Here is a 17282-nt window from a genome sequence, read left to right as displayed (position 1 = left end):
AAATATTATTGTTATCTAATATGACCCTATCCAAACGGGCCCAATAAATAATAAAAAACGTCAACAGAAGTTTTCATCTCCAGTTTAAGTGAGTATAACATTGTAGCAAACTGATATAGTATGACCCAAAATCAAAATCTCGGGCCGAAACATGACCCAACTAATTACACGTATGCCCAGTCCATTAGAAAAGACGAGGAAGCACTGACACTGAGACATGAAAAACACGTGAGAAGTTAGAACTGGGTGGGCAGAAGAGTGACGTCATTAAGGTACATGACACGACACGTGTTAACACAAAGAAAAGAGATTCGGTGACGGTGGGGGAGCGGGAGGGGGAGGGCTGAGGAGGAGGAGGGTGGTAGAACTAGAATCTTTGTTAAGAAAACGTGGCAAGTGTTTAAAATGGGAAGAGATGTAGGCGCAGTTTCGGTTTCTATCATAATTCGTAACGTCACTGGAATAGGCGGGAAAGCAAAACAAATAAGGCAGGAGGTGCACATGCCACCAAGCTCACAAAATGTGTAGCCTACTGGCACTCACTCCTTCATGCAACCACACATTTGGCTACTCACCACTTCCTTAAATCCCACAAATTCATAAATACATTAGGGGCATTTACGTCAAAGAAAAAAATTACATGTTTAAAGGTGGTAACGCTTATAAAACATCCACGTGATTAGATTCTCTGGTACGTGGACACTTTCTCAGGCGATTCTTTGAATCGATTCCTCTTATATATAAATTACTCAGATCTCCCCAAAGAGAAAGAAACCAATTGTACAAATAAGAGTCGCGATAATTGAGCGTCTTGTCCGAATACACCTTCAAACAACAACATAAAAATTCACATTCCCGTTGCCGCTTAGCTTCCTTGTCTAAATATTTTGAAATGTCAAGGCTTTTGTTTCTGGTAGATTCCATTGATGGGATTATGTCAATGTGAGCTATATACATGTATAATTTAGCTTTCCCTTTCAATGCCGCCGTCACTTCCATTGGAACGATCAGATTCTGGAAGGAAATAACAGCATGAAGGCTTGAATATTCTAGGTACTTTTGATTTTCTACAAAGCTCTTTCGGTTTTGTTCCGAGTTTACGGTCTTCTATATGCATATGATTATCAGAATTATTGTTACTAATTAATTACATTAAACTCAACAAAAGTTTCCTTCTCTGACTTTCTTCAAGTTTTTGTTTGATCAACCAAATTAGAGCTAAAAAATGGCTACAACTCATCTAGGTGCTGTTTCCCCCTGGTCTGGGCCAGGCTAGGCTGGGCCCAATCCCCGTGCAGTTTCTTTCTCCCCTTTTCTTTCATTGGGTTGAACTGAATAATACAGTCCTAGTTTGTATTTAATTATAATTTACTTTGGCATTGTAAGTTGCGGTATATTCATAAACGTTATATATTTAATAGTGGCTTTGTTAGTTCCGATTTGATAAAGAGTTATTAAGATTAAAACAACGTCGGTCCCAACCTTTTAAAATTTTCGATAATTTCAAGAGTTTATTTAATAGAATTATGTGACCACATGCTTTTCAAAGTTGTAACCCCTATGTGAAACACTCCTTTTAGTTTTTAGTTTCTTTTCTATAACCACCTAATTTTTGTAATTAGTGGCAGATATAATCGAGGACGGACATTTTCAAGAATGGGAGATACTTAGATTTGGAACGGTAACCTGAAAGGTAAAGCCTCGAGCCTCCCATTAAGACCAGCACCATCAAACTTTTTTCGCTTAAGACAAATTTCGTTACACAACCTTCTACTGTTTGGACTGACCACGTCTGCATATGTCTTTTTATGAACCATACACCTTCAAAGTCTATTCAACAACCCCATTTCTAAGAGATTCATTTTGCATATTATAGATTTCAATGTAACCAAAAATTTTTTCTTAGTAAATATATTTCTACTTTGAATTTTTTCAAATTTAAGTTTCAATCCCGGATTTAGTTTACGTTTGAACATAGAAGAATCGAAAATATTGGATTAAATTTGCTTAAAGATATTAGTGAAGTGAGTAAACCTAGGAGGATAGGAGTCACCGTTATGAAATTTAACAGTAGTGATAATGTTAGTCGCTGAAGGAGCATATTTGATTCCATTAAGCTAAAAGTAATCAAGTATAATCTAAAACTTTACCGTTTAGTACCTAGATTAACACATACTCTAAGTACGGTTGGTGATGGAAACCTCATCTTGGACAAACCTATTTATGTGTCTTTTTTTTAATGACTTGTATAGCCTCAATTTCGTAACAGTCTTATATAGCCATAAGCCGATAGCCTATAATTTGGTAATTTGACCAAATGCAAAAACATTGTGGCATCTTGATCGTCTTGTTGTTATCGAGGTTGTTCTTGGTTCTCCAAGGTGTCTTTATAAGGTTTGTTGCCATAACTAGTTTGTTTTCAGTAACTCCGCCAAAATCTCCAAGTTTTTAGTTTCAGTACTAATTATATATGTATTTTTATACATTGTTCGTTAAAAGAGGTTGGTTATTTATCAGGCTTAGCCAAGGGGTGGAAAGTGTTAATTATCAGTAGGAGGAGTGCTAGCATTTGTGGAACAAAAATCTGATACAAGTGATGGCATATACAACAGTGAGCATTACTACCTCCCCAGTTGGCACAAAAACTAAAGACATCTTCCGAGAAAATGATGGTCTTCGTAGATCACAGTCAGGCAAAGATCTTTGTAAACAAGCAGGTCTTCGAAGGTCTTATTCTGATAACAACCTTTGTCACTCTATAAATCGTGTACGTGCAGCATCAACACAACCAAAACTGAAGAGCAGCCCTTCAGTTGGATTCTTCCCATTTCAGATAACTAGCTCTATAATCCCAAATTCAGTAAGATCGTTTTTATTTGAACCTGAAACGAGTAAAGATATGAATATAGAAGAGAAGGACATGAATATTGTTGTTGACGATGCTGAGGAGAGCAGTGAAGAAGAAAGGAAAATAAATAGGGCAAATTGGGTGGAGAGGCTTATGCAAATCAGAAAAGAATGGGCGAGTAGGCCGCAAGAAGAGAATAAAGATGGAGAAGATGCTCGTGAAGAGGATGAAAATAGTTTTCGTGAGTGTGATGCAAATGAGGGTGGTTGTGAGGTAGGTTATGGTTCTGAAGTCGAAGAAGGAGGTGAAGTTAGATATGACCGTGAATCCTTCTCAAGATTATTGGTTAGAGTACCATTGTCTGATACCAAGCTATTTTCTCAACTGGCTTTCTTGTGCAACATGGCTTATGTGATACCTGAGATTAAGGTATGTGCTTTTCTTTTCTTGCACATCATGTTTGCCCATCACCCAATTAGACAATTTCTTAATTAGAAACAACCAATAGAATGGCTAGTCTGAGGACTGTCCAAAGCTTTTTGAACTTCACTATATGTCTAGTTGATAACATGGCATCGACTAATTATTCTAGCTAAAATTTTAACTTTGGATTGTAGAAACAATTAGAAGAGAAAATGATTAATTTCCCAGGATTTGTAATCATAGTTTTTCTTTTACTCATTTTATTATCAAAGTAGCTGGGAGTAAATTAAACATATCTAGCTAGACAAAGAAATAAATTCATCCTCGTAATATGCAGGCTAAGGATTTGAGAAGGTACTATGGCATTCAGTTTGTAACATCTTCCCTCGAAAAGAAAGCAGAGGCAGCTGCCATAAAAGATGAACTCAATCAAGACTCTATTCCTGTACCCGACCCAATAGTCGCTCAATCTTATTCAGAAAACACTCTGAAACTTGAGCAGATACGTCCAACTCGACCATCTGTTGCTTCTAAGATTGCGGCATCAGCTGCATCTTATGTTCAATCCCGTGCTAAGGACCTTCTGTCTCTTGGCTCTGATTCACGCGAGGATGCTGATATAAATTTATGTGACAATAGAGACCAACCACAAGAAGTTGAAGGGAATTCTCCTCGAGTATACAAATCAGAGGTAGCTGCTTACGTAGCAGCATCAACAATGACTGCAGTTGTTGCAGCAGGAGAGAAGGAAAAGCTAGAGGCTGCAGAGGATCTTCAGTCCCTTCATTCTTCACCTTGTGAATGGTTTGTTTGTGACGATTCAAGCACATACACTCGCTGCTTTGTGATTCAGGTCAATTCTTTTTTCCTCCTCCATCTTACCTCATATCCATAATTTTTTAGCAACCATGAAGTGTTTATATGAAACAGTTATTCTTCTTCATTTTCAATACAGATTGACATTAGTATTACTGAATGCCTGACATGCTAGTATTCTTTCTGTTGCAGGGATCGGACTCCCTGGCATCTTGGCAAGCTAATCTTTTCTTCGAGCCTACTAGATTTGAGGTGAGCTTAAAGAGCACCTTTCAATCAGAATAATAAAAGAAAACTAACATCATTAAAATCTTATTGCCTTTCTCTCAGGGAACAGATGTGCTTGTTCATAGGGGAATTTATGAAGCTGCAAAAGGAATATACGAGCAATTCATGCCAGAGATCATGGACCATGTAAATAAATATGGTGATCGTGCAAAGCTTCAATTTACTGGTCATTCGCTTGGTGGTAGTCTCTCTCTTCTTGTAAATTTGATGCTATTGACTAGAAATATTGTCAAGCCCTCTTGTCTTCGACCAGTAGTTACCTTTGGTTCACCGTCTGTGTTCTGTGGAGGCCGAAAGATACTCGATTATTTGGGATTGGACGAGAGCCATGTTCATTGTGTGATGATGCATAGAGATATTGTACCTAGAGCCTTCTCCTGCAACTATCCCAACCATGTGGCCTTAGTCCTCAAGCGTCTGAATGGTCCCTTACGATCACACCCTTGTCTAAATAAAAATGTAAGTATCTCATTCATGATACAAAAAAGTCACAACCATTCTTCAATCTACTTTCTAAGTTTATTGACTACCGTCTGGTTGTTTATGCAGAAAATGTTATACTCTCCATTGGGCAAAATTTTTGTTCTCCAACCGAATGAGAAATCATCTCCTTCGCATCCACTTCTTCCTCCGGGGAATGCTCTATATGCCCTAGACAAGACCCAGTTTGGGTACACCAGCGCATTAAATTCCTTCCTAAACTGTCCCCACCCTTTAGATACTCTAAGTGATCCTACTGCATATGGTTCAGAAGGCACAATCCTAAGAGACCATGACTCAAGCAATTACTTGAAAGCTGTAAATGGAGTTCTTAGACAACATACAAGGATGGTGTTTCGTAAAGCCAGAAAACAGAGGAATCTATTATGGCCTTTGCTTACTTCACCTTCTCCACACTCCTGGAGCCATGAAAATAACTTGCAGGGTGATAAGTTGTTGACGAAGGAGGTTATGACTGGTGTTTGAAGCCATTTACGGGGTGATCCGTTAATACATTAAATTGGGGGATTTAATTTATTCTCTCTTTGTGTGTATCTCTTTCATGTACAGCTGCTATACATAAGTTCTTACCCCATATGAATGTGTTATTCATCACCGACTAACACTGTTAATAAAATAGATTGCACAGGTTTCTCCTCTTTCTTTTGCATATGGACTCTCTCATCGAAATAATTTTTCCACTAGTTGAAACACGGAATATATACCATTAAAAGTATTAAGAAGAATAAAATTAGAAGAAAGCAGAGCATCTTAAGGGCAAAAAAGTACATTACTCTCAAGTAATACATATATGTACTATAATGGTGATAAAAAACCGTTCAATATCAGATCAATTAAGAAAGAAATTACAAAGAAAATTGCTAACATTACAGAAGAAGACTTCAGAGGATGGCCATACTACTTTGTTTCTGGAGTTTAAATCATGTTAAATCCTTGGGAAAAATACTACAAATTGACGATACCCAATGTAAACAATATAGGATCATCGTCAACTATTATTAATCATCCACCAAGAGGGAAGAGAAAGTATCAAGCATGGGCACTTAAACAATCACCCAAAGGAGGTAGCTCGAAACCTGACCCAGTAATTCCACATCTGCCCAAAGATACGTGTAAATCATTGACATTGAAGAAGGATTTACAGTCCACAGGACCAAAAGGCAAAGAAGTTTATGAGATTATTTTCTACCCTCTTCAGCCATCCTTTTGCGTATCTCATGAGCTGTATTAAAAATGCCAAGTGTTGGTTGGTTGCATACGAAGCACTTCTTGTTCTTTGCATGATGCTGGGGACAGAAAAGCACAAAAGAGGGACTTGAGTTAGATTATGATTAAATGAGAAAAGATATATGAACTTGGTATTAGACATGAAAGTGAAAAGAAAGTTGTAATTATGACCTAAAGTACAAAATAAACAGAAAACACACCCGTTAAAATGTTAAACATTGACTATGTTTAATAGTAATAAACATTTCTCTAAATCAAAGAAAAATAAGAATTCTAGCTCCATTATCAAGCTTTTATAACATTACTTAAACCTGCAATTTCCCCAAAGACATTTCTTGGAGGAAGTATAACAAGTTGACATCTAGTGTGAATAAAATGTAAACAGAAGCTCTAATCTTCATATAAGAAAAACGTTGCATAACCATTTGGCCAAAGATACAAAATCAACCAATTCATACATGAATATATATATACAACAAAATCAAGGACAAACATTAGATAGATTATGCCTCATTAGTCATTATGATAAAAATGGGACATATTATACCTTTAAAGCACAATGCTCACAGAAGTAGTGCTTGCATTTAGTCATAACAGGATCCACAAAAGGCTGTCTACAAATGAAACAAGCAAAGGGCAACGCGTCATCATCATCTTCATCACTTGGAACTTCGTCACCTTCATCCGCATCATTCCCTCCCATAGCCAAATTTCTCTTCCTTGCCTTCTCTGCTTCCTCCCACTCCTTTTCCATCTGCCACCCAGACTTGTAATCCCCTCGATCATGCATAAACTTACATGAATCACCATACCCACAGTAACCAGTCTCTTTGTAATCTTTGCATATGTCTGGCTGATAATCAAACCTTGCAGATACCCTTATATGAGCAGAAGCTCTAAGAGGGCCATGCGAACCCCCAGCTTTCTCACTTGAAATAGTATGCTCTCTTCGGAAGCCAGCCTTGTGATCAACATATCCATGAATCCCTTTATACAATTTCTCATCACCTGAACCTTTTCCCTTCAAAGCCTCCTCTGATCGCTTAAGGACTTTCTCACGAAGAGCACGAGAGTCTCTTGAGAACTCAGTCTCAGTTTCAAGAGTTGCTGTTGCTTTGCTGTCGTGCTGTACTTGAATTTCCTTTGAAGACTCAAACTGAAATATTCGCTTATCAGTTTCTGCATTTGATTCAGTGGACCTAACGCTCTTAGAGGACCCAGTTGAAAAAAATAGCTTCCCATCAGACTTGGGTGCCTTTTTGAGGTTCTGTAACACTGAACTCTCCGTTTTTGAATCTTCCTCTTCCTCTTCATCCGTAGTTCTTTTTCTAATGTTCTTATTCTTTGATGGCTTTCTAAAGAAATTGCAAACTGAAAATACAGAAGTTTTAGAATTAACAGGAAATGACAACAGCTAATATAAACGAAAATAAAACAAGGCGAAAAAGAAAATAAAAGCAAACCTTGCTCTGACTGTTGAGCTTCGCCTGACTGAGCCATTTAAAAGTAAAAACGCGAAGCTTCAAAAATGCTGTAACCACAGAATATCAGATTACAGCGAAGGAACCTAAAAATACGGCAATCACAGTACCGAAATGGTAAATTAGTTAAAACTCATTTGCTTTAACATTCAAAAGACAAAACCACCCAAAAATCAATCACATATGATCTGAATGCGTAAACCCTAATTGGACGAACACAGTGAAACTAAAAATCGAATGCATAACCAATCAAAGTTCCAGAATGGAGATAGAAAGAGTATATATATCAATTACCTACTGTGAAGGATTATTTCCAGGAGTTGAATTGCTGAGCAAGAATTAGGGTTTTTAGTAAACCGCTCTCCTTTCAATTATGAATAGTTTGTTGAAATCCAACGCGGGTTCGGAGAATGAAAACCGTTGCTGTCTCAAAAACCGAATTTAGACGGTATGATGTCGTACTGCTTTATCAGAAACCAACTGTGCGTTTCAACGAACGAAACGGTATAAATTTGAAAACCGGTGCTGTCTCAAAAGATACCTTTGACGACTTGGGCCGGAGCTTTTTATTGGGCCGGAGCTTTTTATTGGGCCTAGCCCTTCTGTCAGGAAAAACAAGAAAAGAAAAGAACGCTGGTAATAATTTATCAAAAACAATTTTTCATTATGTTTCCTCTCTTTCTCTCTCTCTGTTCCTTCCCCAGATTATATCATCCTCTCTCTTTCTCAATATATTTGTAATTTAAAAAATAGAAAAACCCCTTGAATGTGCTAACTTCCTTCCTCATCGTCCCTCTCTCGTTTCGCCTCCAAAATTCCTTATTCTTGTAACCAAACACGCCCTTTCTCTTTCTCTCAATAAAAACCTAATATTGATCCACACCCCTCATCTTTCCGCCATTTTATTTAATACCCCAATCTTGGCCTCTCGCATTTGCTATTTTGTCTTTGTCCCTCTTCGTCCAAACAACCATCCCTATACTTTCATCTTTGATTCGCCGACACACCCATACTTCGGTTCAAAACATTCTTCTTAGGTTTTCATAATTTAAGCCAACCCCAATTTTTATCACTGATTTTCTTCTGCTTGGTTATTAATCGCCTAGGGTTTGCACCTTTCTTTACTCGGTAGATTCAATTTGTTACAATTTACAATTCTGTATTTTTCTTTAGGTAATACAATACCCCAATGTTTGTTAGTATTACTTCAGAAAAATATTAGAGAAACTCAACTAATTTCCAAGTTTCTTTGTCTGGCAGCATAAAAACTGTAATTATCTGAATGCGAATAACTTAGTTTAATCCAGCAAAACATCATCAAGTAGTTATTGTATTACCTGCTGTGGTTTTAAATCTGTTTGTCTTGTTGTTGCGGGTGGTGGAGACATTTTGGGTTACGTTTGGCCGAGGGAAAATCATAGGGATTGCATGGGAGAGCATGAAGGGTGGACGGAGCCACCAAGTGGGCTATTATTAAATGGTTTATTGCCCAATGAGGCGGCTTCAGTCATCCGAGTTCTTGACTCGGAACGATGGTTGAAGGCCGAGGACAGAACTGCAGAGCTTATTGCCTGCATTCAGCCAAACTCTTTCTCTGAGGAGCGCCGCAGTGCTGTTGCAGACTATGTGCAGCGCCTCATAGTCAAATGTTTCCCTTGTCAGGTTGGCCTTTTCTATTGATAAATACGTGTATATATAAGGATTTCTGTTTTATTGTATTGTTATAAGAATTTATTGTTGTTTTTAAGTAGTAAGTTAATGTAAAGATACAAAATAAATGGGTGGAGACTAGGGTTAATTTATAGTGGGCAGATCTTTTTGCATACTCATCTCATCTTTTCTTATGTCGGTATTTATTTGTGTCCATTTTAATCTACAGGTTTTCACTTTTGGGTCCGTTCCCCTTAAGACGTATTTGCCTGATGGGGACATTGACTTAACAGCCTTCAGTGATAATCAAAATTTGAAGGACACATGGGCACATCAGGTGCGCGATATGTTGGAGAATGAGGAGAAAAATGAGCACGCTGAATTCCATGTGAAGGAGGTTCAATACATTCAGGCAGAAGTAGGTTTCAATGGTTTCCTTAAAGCTTTAATGTTTTTTACATAGTCGACCACCTTGTCTTGAATTCAGCCCTGGTGTCTTATTTCTTGTCCAATTGTGAATATATTTAATACAAGTCATGCATGAGATTTACCTCAGTAGATGGCTTTTGAATCAGGGGAGTTGCATTAGTTGATTTATAAACATTTAACTACTAGGTAGAGCAGCAAAAAAAATCTTACAATGAAAAATTCCTGAACTGCTATAGATAGATAAGATATACATGATTATTGAGAAGGGAAAGCCCCAATACCAAATAGTGTATTATTTTGTGTGCTAGGGGATACTGTTGATTATTGAAGAATCTCATCTTGTGTCGTGAACAGATAAACCTTATTGTGTCTCTCTTCTTTGTCCTTTTCTTTTAAATTTAATTTCAAGTGTTAAGGAGCTCTTCGTTTTTAATTTATCACATTTTCTTCTCTTGAAATTTTAGCATAAGTCTTGCAATGCAATTAGCTGCGACTGTATTTATACTAGTGATATTTATTAAAGAGGATGCTTATTTGTCCACTAAATCTTTATTATAATCTTTTGGATAACGTATGCATAAATTTTCATATAATCTAGTTAGCACTTCTTGCCTTATGGATTTTTTTCTTGGTGGTAAATTTAACTCTCTCTTTTCCTTTATTTATTATCAGGTAAAACTAATAAAGTGTCTTGTGGAAAATATTGTGGTAGACATATCGTTTAACCAGCTTGGAGGGTTATGCACCCTTTGTTTCCTTGAAGAGGTGAATGTCCATACTAGTAGCCTTTAATTGAATCTTTCTTTATAATGCTTTTGTGTCTTTTTTAAATGAATTTTTTTCTTTTCTCTTCCATAGGTTGACCACGTGATAAATCACAGTCATCTATTCAAGCGTAGCATTATATTGATAAAAGCTTGGTGTTACTATGAGAGCCGTATACTGGGTGCTCACCATGGACTCATATCGACTTATGCACTAGAGACCTTGGTTCTTTACATATTTCATGTTTTCAACAATTCTTTTTCTGGACCACTCGAGGTGGCTGTGTGACCACAATATCTCTATCTTCTACATTTGTTTATTTATGTTTCTGAATGTTTGTTCCTTTGCAATTGCAGGTCCTTTATCGTTTTCTAGAGTTCTTTAGTAAGTTTGACTGGGACAACTTTTGTCTTAGCCTCTGGGGTCCTGTACCCATCAGTTCACTTCCAGATGTAACTGGTAGAATTATTTCCTTAAAGATTTTAATTAATGTTTTGATACTTTAACCTCTAGTTTGCAAATGTTTGGCCATATGCCAGGATTAACATTCCTTGTATTGTTATGTTTTACAGCAGAACCACCTCGAAAAGATGGCGGAGTGTTGCTGCTTAGCAAATCATTTCTTGATGCGTGTAGCACTACATATGCTGTTTGTCCTGTTGGGCAAGAAAATCCGAGCCAACCTTTTGTTTCGAAACATTTTAATGTGATTGATCCTTTGCGTGAAAACAACAACCTTGGACGCAGTGTTAGTAAAGGTGCACTAAATACATTTTCAGTATCTAGATTTGTCTTTGTGTCACATTCTTTGCTTGCATGGGCTCTAAAATATTTACCTAAAGATGCTACTTTCCTTTTTTGGGCTTAATCTGCTAAGATGTTTGAGACTTGGTTGAAATGATCTACTTTTTGTTTGATTTGAAATCTTAATGATCGTATTTTTAACTTAACACATTCCTTGCATTTCTTTGTTTGTGCCTGCATGAAGTACACCAGCACACATTTGTAGATGATATGCATTTTTGTAACAATTTCTCTTAGAAGTTCAAAAAATAATCTGAACGTGGTGGCAAATTCATTAATACCGATATATATCTGCAACTCAAAATTGCTATCTGTGTGAGGTTAGAGACTGCTGTTTAAAAGGAAGAAAATATCAAGTTATGCACTTAGGCTCCTTAGTTTTTATAAACATATAACATCTTCTGTGAAATGTTAACGCTCTTGTTGTAACATCTTGACCGGCTTTTGTATTATCTGTTTGAATGTTTAGTGATTTGTTTATTTCTGTACATATATGTTTCAATTATGCAGGTAACTTCTTTAGGATACGTAGTGCATTTGCATTTGGGGCTAAAAGGTTGGCGAGGTTACTTGATTGCCCCAAAGAGGATCTACATTATGAAGTAAATCAGTTTTTTATGAACACTTGGGACAGACATGGTAGTGGCCATCGTCCTGATGCACCAAGGAATGACTTGTGGCGCTTGAGGTTATCAAATCTAGACCATCAAGTTGAGTCTGAGAATCTTCATACCAATTCAAATTCCAGTGGTCAAAGAAATGAGGTTTCCTCTGGTCATGAAACTCAAGTGGATAGGTCACATGAATCTTTTGGTGCTCCCTCTCAACTTGGTAATCATCCCTCTGAAAGCACTTCTAGAAGCAGTTATTTCTCTACAGTTTCTCATGCCCAAACCCAAAGGAGTTATGGTAACTTGAACAACACCAGGACCCCTGATCAGGTCAGACGGGATATCAATACCAATCAGAATGCGCAGAATGATAAAGTTCTCAGAAGTTTTAAGCCTGATAGCTTGGCTAGTGACATTAGAGGTAGGTATCTTTTTGCAAGGACACGCTCTAGCCCTGAGCTCACAGACACATATGGTGAAGTTTCTACCCAAGGAAGAACTAACAAAGCCTCAGATAGTGGAAAAGGTCACCTTGCTTCATTAAGGCTGGACAATAGTCGGAGAAAGAACTTGGAATCTGATATTTTGGTGAGTCATGACATTAGATCTTCAACTGATGATCCGTCATCTGTTAGCCACACCTCATCCCGTCAAAGCCTTGATGCGCCTGCTGATTCAAACAGTGTGTTGAATAGTTACAATGATGATTTTGTCTTGGGTGCTATGGGGGAAGAGTTTTCTTCTGGTGTGGGCACACTAGGGATGCAACAGGAGGAGCAAGATCTTGTGAATATGATGGCAAATGCTGCTCATAATTTTAATGGACAGGTCCATTTTCCACTGAATATGGGCTCTGGTCAGCTACCTCTTCCATTCCCACCTTCTGTTCTAGCTTCAATGGGATATTCTCACAGAAATTTAAGTGGAATGTTCCCTAATATTCCCTTGATTGAGACTCAATCTGGTGCAAATATGCAATTTCCCCAAAGTCTGGTCCCTCCACACATGACCCATTATTTTCCTGGCATTGGAGTGGCCTCAAAACCGGAAGATTCACATGAACTTGGTACTGAAAATTTTGGTCCTTCAGATTTGAACCCTAGGGAGGCTGAGCAGGATCACTGGCATGAGCAGGAACGGGGTGCCTCTGGTGGATTCGATCTTGATAATGGAAACTTTGAGATGCTTCAGTCAGATGATAAGCAACAATCAACTTCTGCTGGTTATAACTTTGTCCCTTCATCTCGAATAGGTGGCTCTGGCTCTTCTCGAAGAACTTCACATAAATTCACTAAAGAAGCTCGAGGGTCAACAAGGGAAGATCATGCTGATTCTTTCCATTCTCAAGATACTAGAGGTAATGAGGTTCACTTTGATGATAGATCTGCAAGTTCGAGGTCTATGCCTGCTTCACATACAAGTTCTCTGAGAAGTAAAACCAATTCTGAGAGTTCTTCGGAAGGATCATCCGTAAAGGTTTCAAAGTCAGCAAGAGAAAAAAGGGGTCGGAAAACAGCTTCTACTGCTGCTTATGGAAAAGGTAAGAGTGTATCTGAACATTCATCTGTTCAGGCTGATGAAGATAACAGAGATTGGAATCCGCTACCAAACATGGGCACTGAAATGGCAGATAGAAGCACAGGACCTCAATCTGCTGGTTCTTTACATGTTTCAAGGCATCAAATACCAGGATCTGAAGAAGCTCAAACAAGTGGATCGGATTCGATTATTCCCATTGGTCCAATGCTCTTTGGCCCTGGTTCTCGACAGAGAGCTATGGACAATTCAGGGGTGCTTCCCTTCACATTTTATCCCACTGGGCCACCAGTTCCTTTTCTTACAATGCTTCCAGTTCCATTTTGCAACTACCAAACTGAGACAGGAACCACTGATGCATCAACAAGTCATTTTAGTGGGGATGAGGGACTGGATAACAGTGATTCTGGTCAAAACTTTGATTTGTCTGAGGGACTTGACCAGTCTGAGGCATCGAGTACTTCTAACTCTGTGAGAAGGTCTGATTCTGTTGAGCCATCAGAGCACAAGTCTGACATTCTTAACAGCGACTTTCTTAGCCATTGGCAAAATTTACAATATGGTCGGTTTTGCCAAAACCCACGGCTATCTCCACCTTTAATTTATCCTTCACCTTTTATGGTGCCACCTGGCTATTTACAAGGCAGACTGCCATGGGATGGTCCTGGAAGACCCCTTTCGGCCAACATGAATCTTTTAACTCAGCTTATGGGTTATGGGCCTCGCCTTGTTCCTGTTGCTCCTCTCCAATCTTCTTCTAATAGGCCTGCTGGTGTTTACCAACGTTATATTGATGAAATGCCTAGATATCGTGGTGGGACTGGGACCTACCTGCCAAATCCTGTAAGATTAATTTTCAGCAGGCGTTCTTTTCTAGTGGCAGTTTGATTTCTATTTATCCACTATTATATTCTTTCTGCATTGACAAAATTTTATCTTTGTTTCACAATCATGAAGCATGTACACAGTTCACTAGATGACAATTTTTCTTAAAATATAGTATCACAGTTCCTGTTCCATTTGTCAGGTTTACTGTACTTGTATTGCGATGTTAATTGTGTTAACCAGTATTATGGTAAACAGAATTCCCAACATGTTATTTTAAGGATAGTATTTTCCGTGTAACGTTCTCATTTGCATCCTTTTGCTCCACAATGGAGTGATTTTTTTTGAAGAATAAAATGTGCATGGTTGTGAGGGCCACCCCTTAATTTGCTACCTTGTGTAACTAAAAGTTTGTCATTTAAAGAATATAATTTCATATGATTGCCAAGTAATGGTTTAGGATCATTGGCTTTTATTGTTGGTTTTTTACACTCTTCAATCCCTCTATAGTAGATTGCAGATACTGTGTGCATACTCTTAGTCCACTGCCCACAATACATTACTCCTTTTTTAAAGAAATTGTACTTAGGAAGATAATGCTCTAGAAGGTAGTGAGTTAGTGCCGTGTGATTTGGGGAGTTTCAGGGATGAAGCATACTGGCATACTCTGCCCTTAATAACTTCTTAATAACTTGAATGTGCAATGTTCAACTCTGGTTGTCTTTGTTCTTGTGCTAGGTGTTTTTTTTTTTTTTTTTTTTTGGTGAAAGTGCTAGTTTCTTTCAATCTCTTATCATAGTTGCTTTTGAGTCACTTGATGGTCAAATATGTGTATAGGTAACATCACCATTTTCTTTTTTGTTGTATTTCAGAAGGTTTCTCCAAGGGACCGGCATTCCTCAAGTACCAGAAGGGGGAATTATAGCCATGACAGAGGTGACCACCTTGGTGAAAGAGAAGGAAACTGGAATGTTAATTCCAAGTCACGAGCTTCTGGGCGTAGCCATAATCGTAGCCAAATTGATAAATCAAGCTCAAGGCCAGACCGGTTAGCTACAAGTGAGAGTCAAGCTGACAGGCCTTGGGGTTCACATAGACATGATAACTTCCATTCATACCACTCGCAGAATGGTCCATTTCGCCCAAATTCCACGCAGGGTGGCTCTGCTAATGTTGCATATGGCATGTATCCACTCTCAACCATGAACCCCAATGGGGTGTCACTGAATGGACCTACGATGCCACCTGTTGTCATGCTGTATCCTTATGATCATAATGCTACTTATGGTTCTCCTGCTGAACAGCTTGAGTTTGGGTCTCTTGGACCAGTGGGTTCCTCAGGTCCGAATGAAGTATCACAGATCAGTGAGGGAAGTAGATCAAGTGGGACATTTGATGAACAGAGGTTTCATGGAACCTCAGGTCAACGGTCTTCACCCGATCAGCCTTCTCCCCACATTCAGAGGTAGTTGATGATTTTGTTTATGCTAGATAGTTCAGTAGTTGCATGATTAGTGAAATGCAGGTAGCTTGAAAAGCATATTTCCCTTGTATAATGTCCCACCAATAGCCAGTTCATAATGGTATTGGTAGGCACAATATCTCACAAGCCATACCCATATATCTTAAAATTCAGCAATGCAAAATTGCTGGTGGCTGCTTTTTTGCTCATTTGGCGGTTAAAATTATGATGGAGATAATGATATATAGACAATAGGAAAAGGTATTAGCTATAATACTTGTTACACATGATTTATAGTTTTATCAAATATGAGTTCAGTGTAGAATTGATTATCTTTCAGTTTTATTCCTTTTTATCAGTTGACTCTTGTTGTTTATCTGGGATTGTTTTGTGATGGTTGTCGATTTATCATCTTAACAGGGGGCTTTGATTTTATTGCCAGATCAGTGGCCCAGAGGAATTACCAGTTGAAAGATGAGGATTTCCCTCCTCTTGCATTTCCAAACCAGGGAGAGAATGATGGTGAGGAAAACTATAATGGAAAACCCACCCATAACCAAGATTGTTTGCTCTCTCCTCACTCGTAAAAAGGAGATTTAAGTTATGATTTGATTTTATCTAATGATTTCTCCTGGAACATGCTCTGCCTTGTGTCTTGTTTGTACACTCGGGAGCTCAATTTCTAACCTACCCTGTTTTGAAGGATGTAACAGACTGGCATTGAAGTGGGATGCAAGGACTCGGTAATTAGGCTTTCGTTTTAGGATTCCACACATTGTAACTGTGCCAAGTATAATACACTCAGGTTTAGAATTTTAGGGTTTCATCATGTTATAAAATTTATTCCGTCATGATTTCTTTCAGGGAATGTAGTAGCTTTTTTATTCATAAAGCTCAGCGTACAAGCTTTCAACTCTGAACTTTTGTTTACGAAGGTAATGTAGTGATGTCACCGCCAAAAAGATAAAAGATTAGATGAGAGAAATTCTCCTTGTTTATTAGACTCAAATAACTTCTATCAATTGTTTTTTCGCTGTATGTTCACATCTAGAGTAGAATGGTCAGCTTGTTTTTTCTCATGATTATTGCTGATTTGAAAAGAAAATTTACTTTTCTTGCGAGTGCTGAGTATGCAGACGAAATATAAATAAAAACCCTATTTGGGAACTGACATGTAAGTAGATTTCTCGAGTAAATGTTCCAAATTTAGCTTCCAACTCTAAAACATGTTGATTATAGTTCACAAATTTCTACTGCTGACAATTGTGATTATCTGGAAACACTTATTTTTTCTGTAAGTAGCATGTATTGATTGTAATCGATATTACAAATTGATAATATCTTACTTTTTATTTAGGTTAAACTTTGATGTTTTATTTCATTCATCATGCTTCTTAGAGAATCAGAATCTTTAAGATCTAAATGTCATGTCTAAAAAGTGATTGTTTAAATATATACTCTTTTATTTTTTGTTCTATATATTTGATTTACTTTAAAAGATATATAATAAGGGATGGTGTTGTGGGGATCTTTTTTCTGCGCTGGGATGGTTGCTTGTCTTCTGGGCTGGCTGGAAGACGCTGGCAGGCGGTTTGGGCTTGTGTCTCACACCCTCA

General features: G+C 37.9%; 3 protein-coding genes across 5 annotated transcripts; 2 read left to right on the top strand and 1 right to left on the bottom strand.

The window, feature by feature from the left end:
• Positions 1-1681: 1681 nt before the first annotated feature.
• On the top strand, positions 1682-5341 carry LOC116121355 (phospholipase A1 PLIP1, chloroplastic-like). Its single transcript, XM_031407321.1, has 6 exons — positions 1682-1693; positions 2518-3277; positions 3609-4124; positions 4280-4339; positions 4418-4834; positions 4925-5341. Exons 2-6 carry the CDS (start codon positions 2597-2599, stop codon positions 5339-5341), a joined length of 2091 nt encoding a protein of 696 aa, XP_031263181.1. The 5' UTR covers positions 1682-1693; positions 2518-2596.
• A 414-nt stretch (positions 5342-5755) lies between these two features.
• On the bottom strand, positions 5756-8072 carry LOC116121204 (zinc finger CCCH domain-containing protein 1). Its single transcript, XM_031407147.1, has 4 exons — positions 7879-8072; positions 7567-7670; positions 6651-7474; positions 5756-6162 (listed from the first exon to the last, which is right to left on the bottom strand). The coding sequence occupies exons 2-4, from the start codon at positions 7601-7603 to the stop codon at positions 6055-6057; spliced, it is 969 nt and encodes a 322-aa protein (XP_031263007.1). The 5' UTR covers positions 7604-7670; positions 7879-8072; the 3' UTR covers positions 5756-6054.
• A 183-nt stretch (positions 8073-8255) lies between these two features.
• Positions 8256-16710, top strand: LOC116121066. Of its 3 annotated transcripts, none has more exons than XM_031407021.1 (9): positions 8256-9246; positions 9464-9652; positions 10336-10428; positions 10522-10704; positions 10785-10887; positions 11004-11186; positions 11743-14222; positions 15077-15669; positions 16109-16710. In XM_031407021.1, the coding sequence occupies exons 1-9, from the start codon at positions 9013-9015 to the stop codon at positions 16251-16253; spliced, it is 4203 nt and encodes a 1400-aa protein (XP_031262881.1). In that variant the 5' UTR covers positions 8256-9012; the 3' UTR covers positions 16254-16710. The 3 variants fall into 3 exon arrangements, with proteins under 3 accessions (XP_031262881.1, XP_031262876.1, XP_031262889.1); XM_031407016.1 differs by having other exon boundaries at positions 8257-9246; positions 11001-11186; XM_031407029.1 differs by having other exon boundaries at positions 8257-9246; positions 11001-11186; positions 16087-16247.
• Positions 16711-17282: the final 572 nt, after the last annotated feature.

This window comes from Pistacia vera, unplaced genomic scaffold (assembly GCF_008641045.1).
Source record: "Pistacia vera cultivar Batoury unplaced genomic scaffold, PisVer_v2 Contig1268, whole genome shotgun sequence".
Classification (NCBI taxonomy): Eukaryota; Viridiplantae; Streptophyta; class Magnoliopsida; order Sapindales; family Anacardiaceae; genus Pistacia; species Pistacia vera.
The sequence above is the reverse complement of the archived record's forward strand: the minus strand, read 5'-3'. Positions and strand labels throughout refer to the sequence as shown.

Excerpts from the sequence above, each read along its gene's own strand:
- LOC116121355 (XM_031407321.1), top strand. The coding sequence starts at position 2,597 with ATGGCATATACAACAGTGAGCATTACTACCTCCCCAGTTGGCACAAAA. Across the intron at positions 3,278-3,608 it reads ATGTGATACCTGAGATTAAG|GCTAAGGATTTGAGAAGGTA; the intron begins GTATGTGCTTTT and ends CGTAATATGCAG. Across the intron at positions 4,340-4,417 it reads TCGAGCCTACTAGATTTGAG|GGAACAGATGTGCTTGTTCA; the intron begins GTGAGCTTAAAG and ends CCTTTCTCTCAG.
- LOC116121204 (XM_031407147.1), bottom strand. The coding sequence starts at position 7,603 with ATGGCTCAGTCAGGCGAAGCTCAACAGTCAGAGCAAG. Across the intron at positions 7,475-7,566 it reads AGCTCAACAGTCAGAGCAAG|TTTGCAATTTCTTTAGAAAG; the intron begins GTTTGCTTTTAT and ends CTGTATTTTCAG. Across the intron at positions 6,163-6,650 it reads GTGAGCATTGTGCTTTAAAG|CATCATGCAAAGAACAAGAA; the intron begins GTATAATATGTC and ends TTCTGTCCCCAG.
- LOC116121066 (XM_031407016.1), top strand. The coding sequence starts at position 9,013 with ATGGGAGAGCATGAAGGGTGGACGGAGCCACCAAGTGGGCTATTATTA. Across the intron at positions 10,429-10,521 it reads CCCTTTGTTTCCTTGAAGAG|GTTGACCACGTGATAAATCA; the intron begins GTGAATGTCCAT and ends TCTCTTCCATAG. Across the intron at positions 14,223-15,076 it reads GGACCTACCTGCCAAATCCT|AAGGTTTCTCCAAGGGACCG; the intron begins GTAAGATTAATT and ends GTTGTATTTCAG.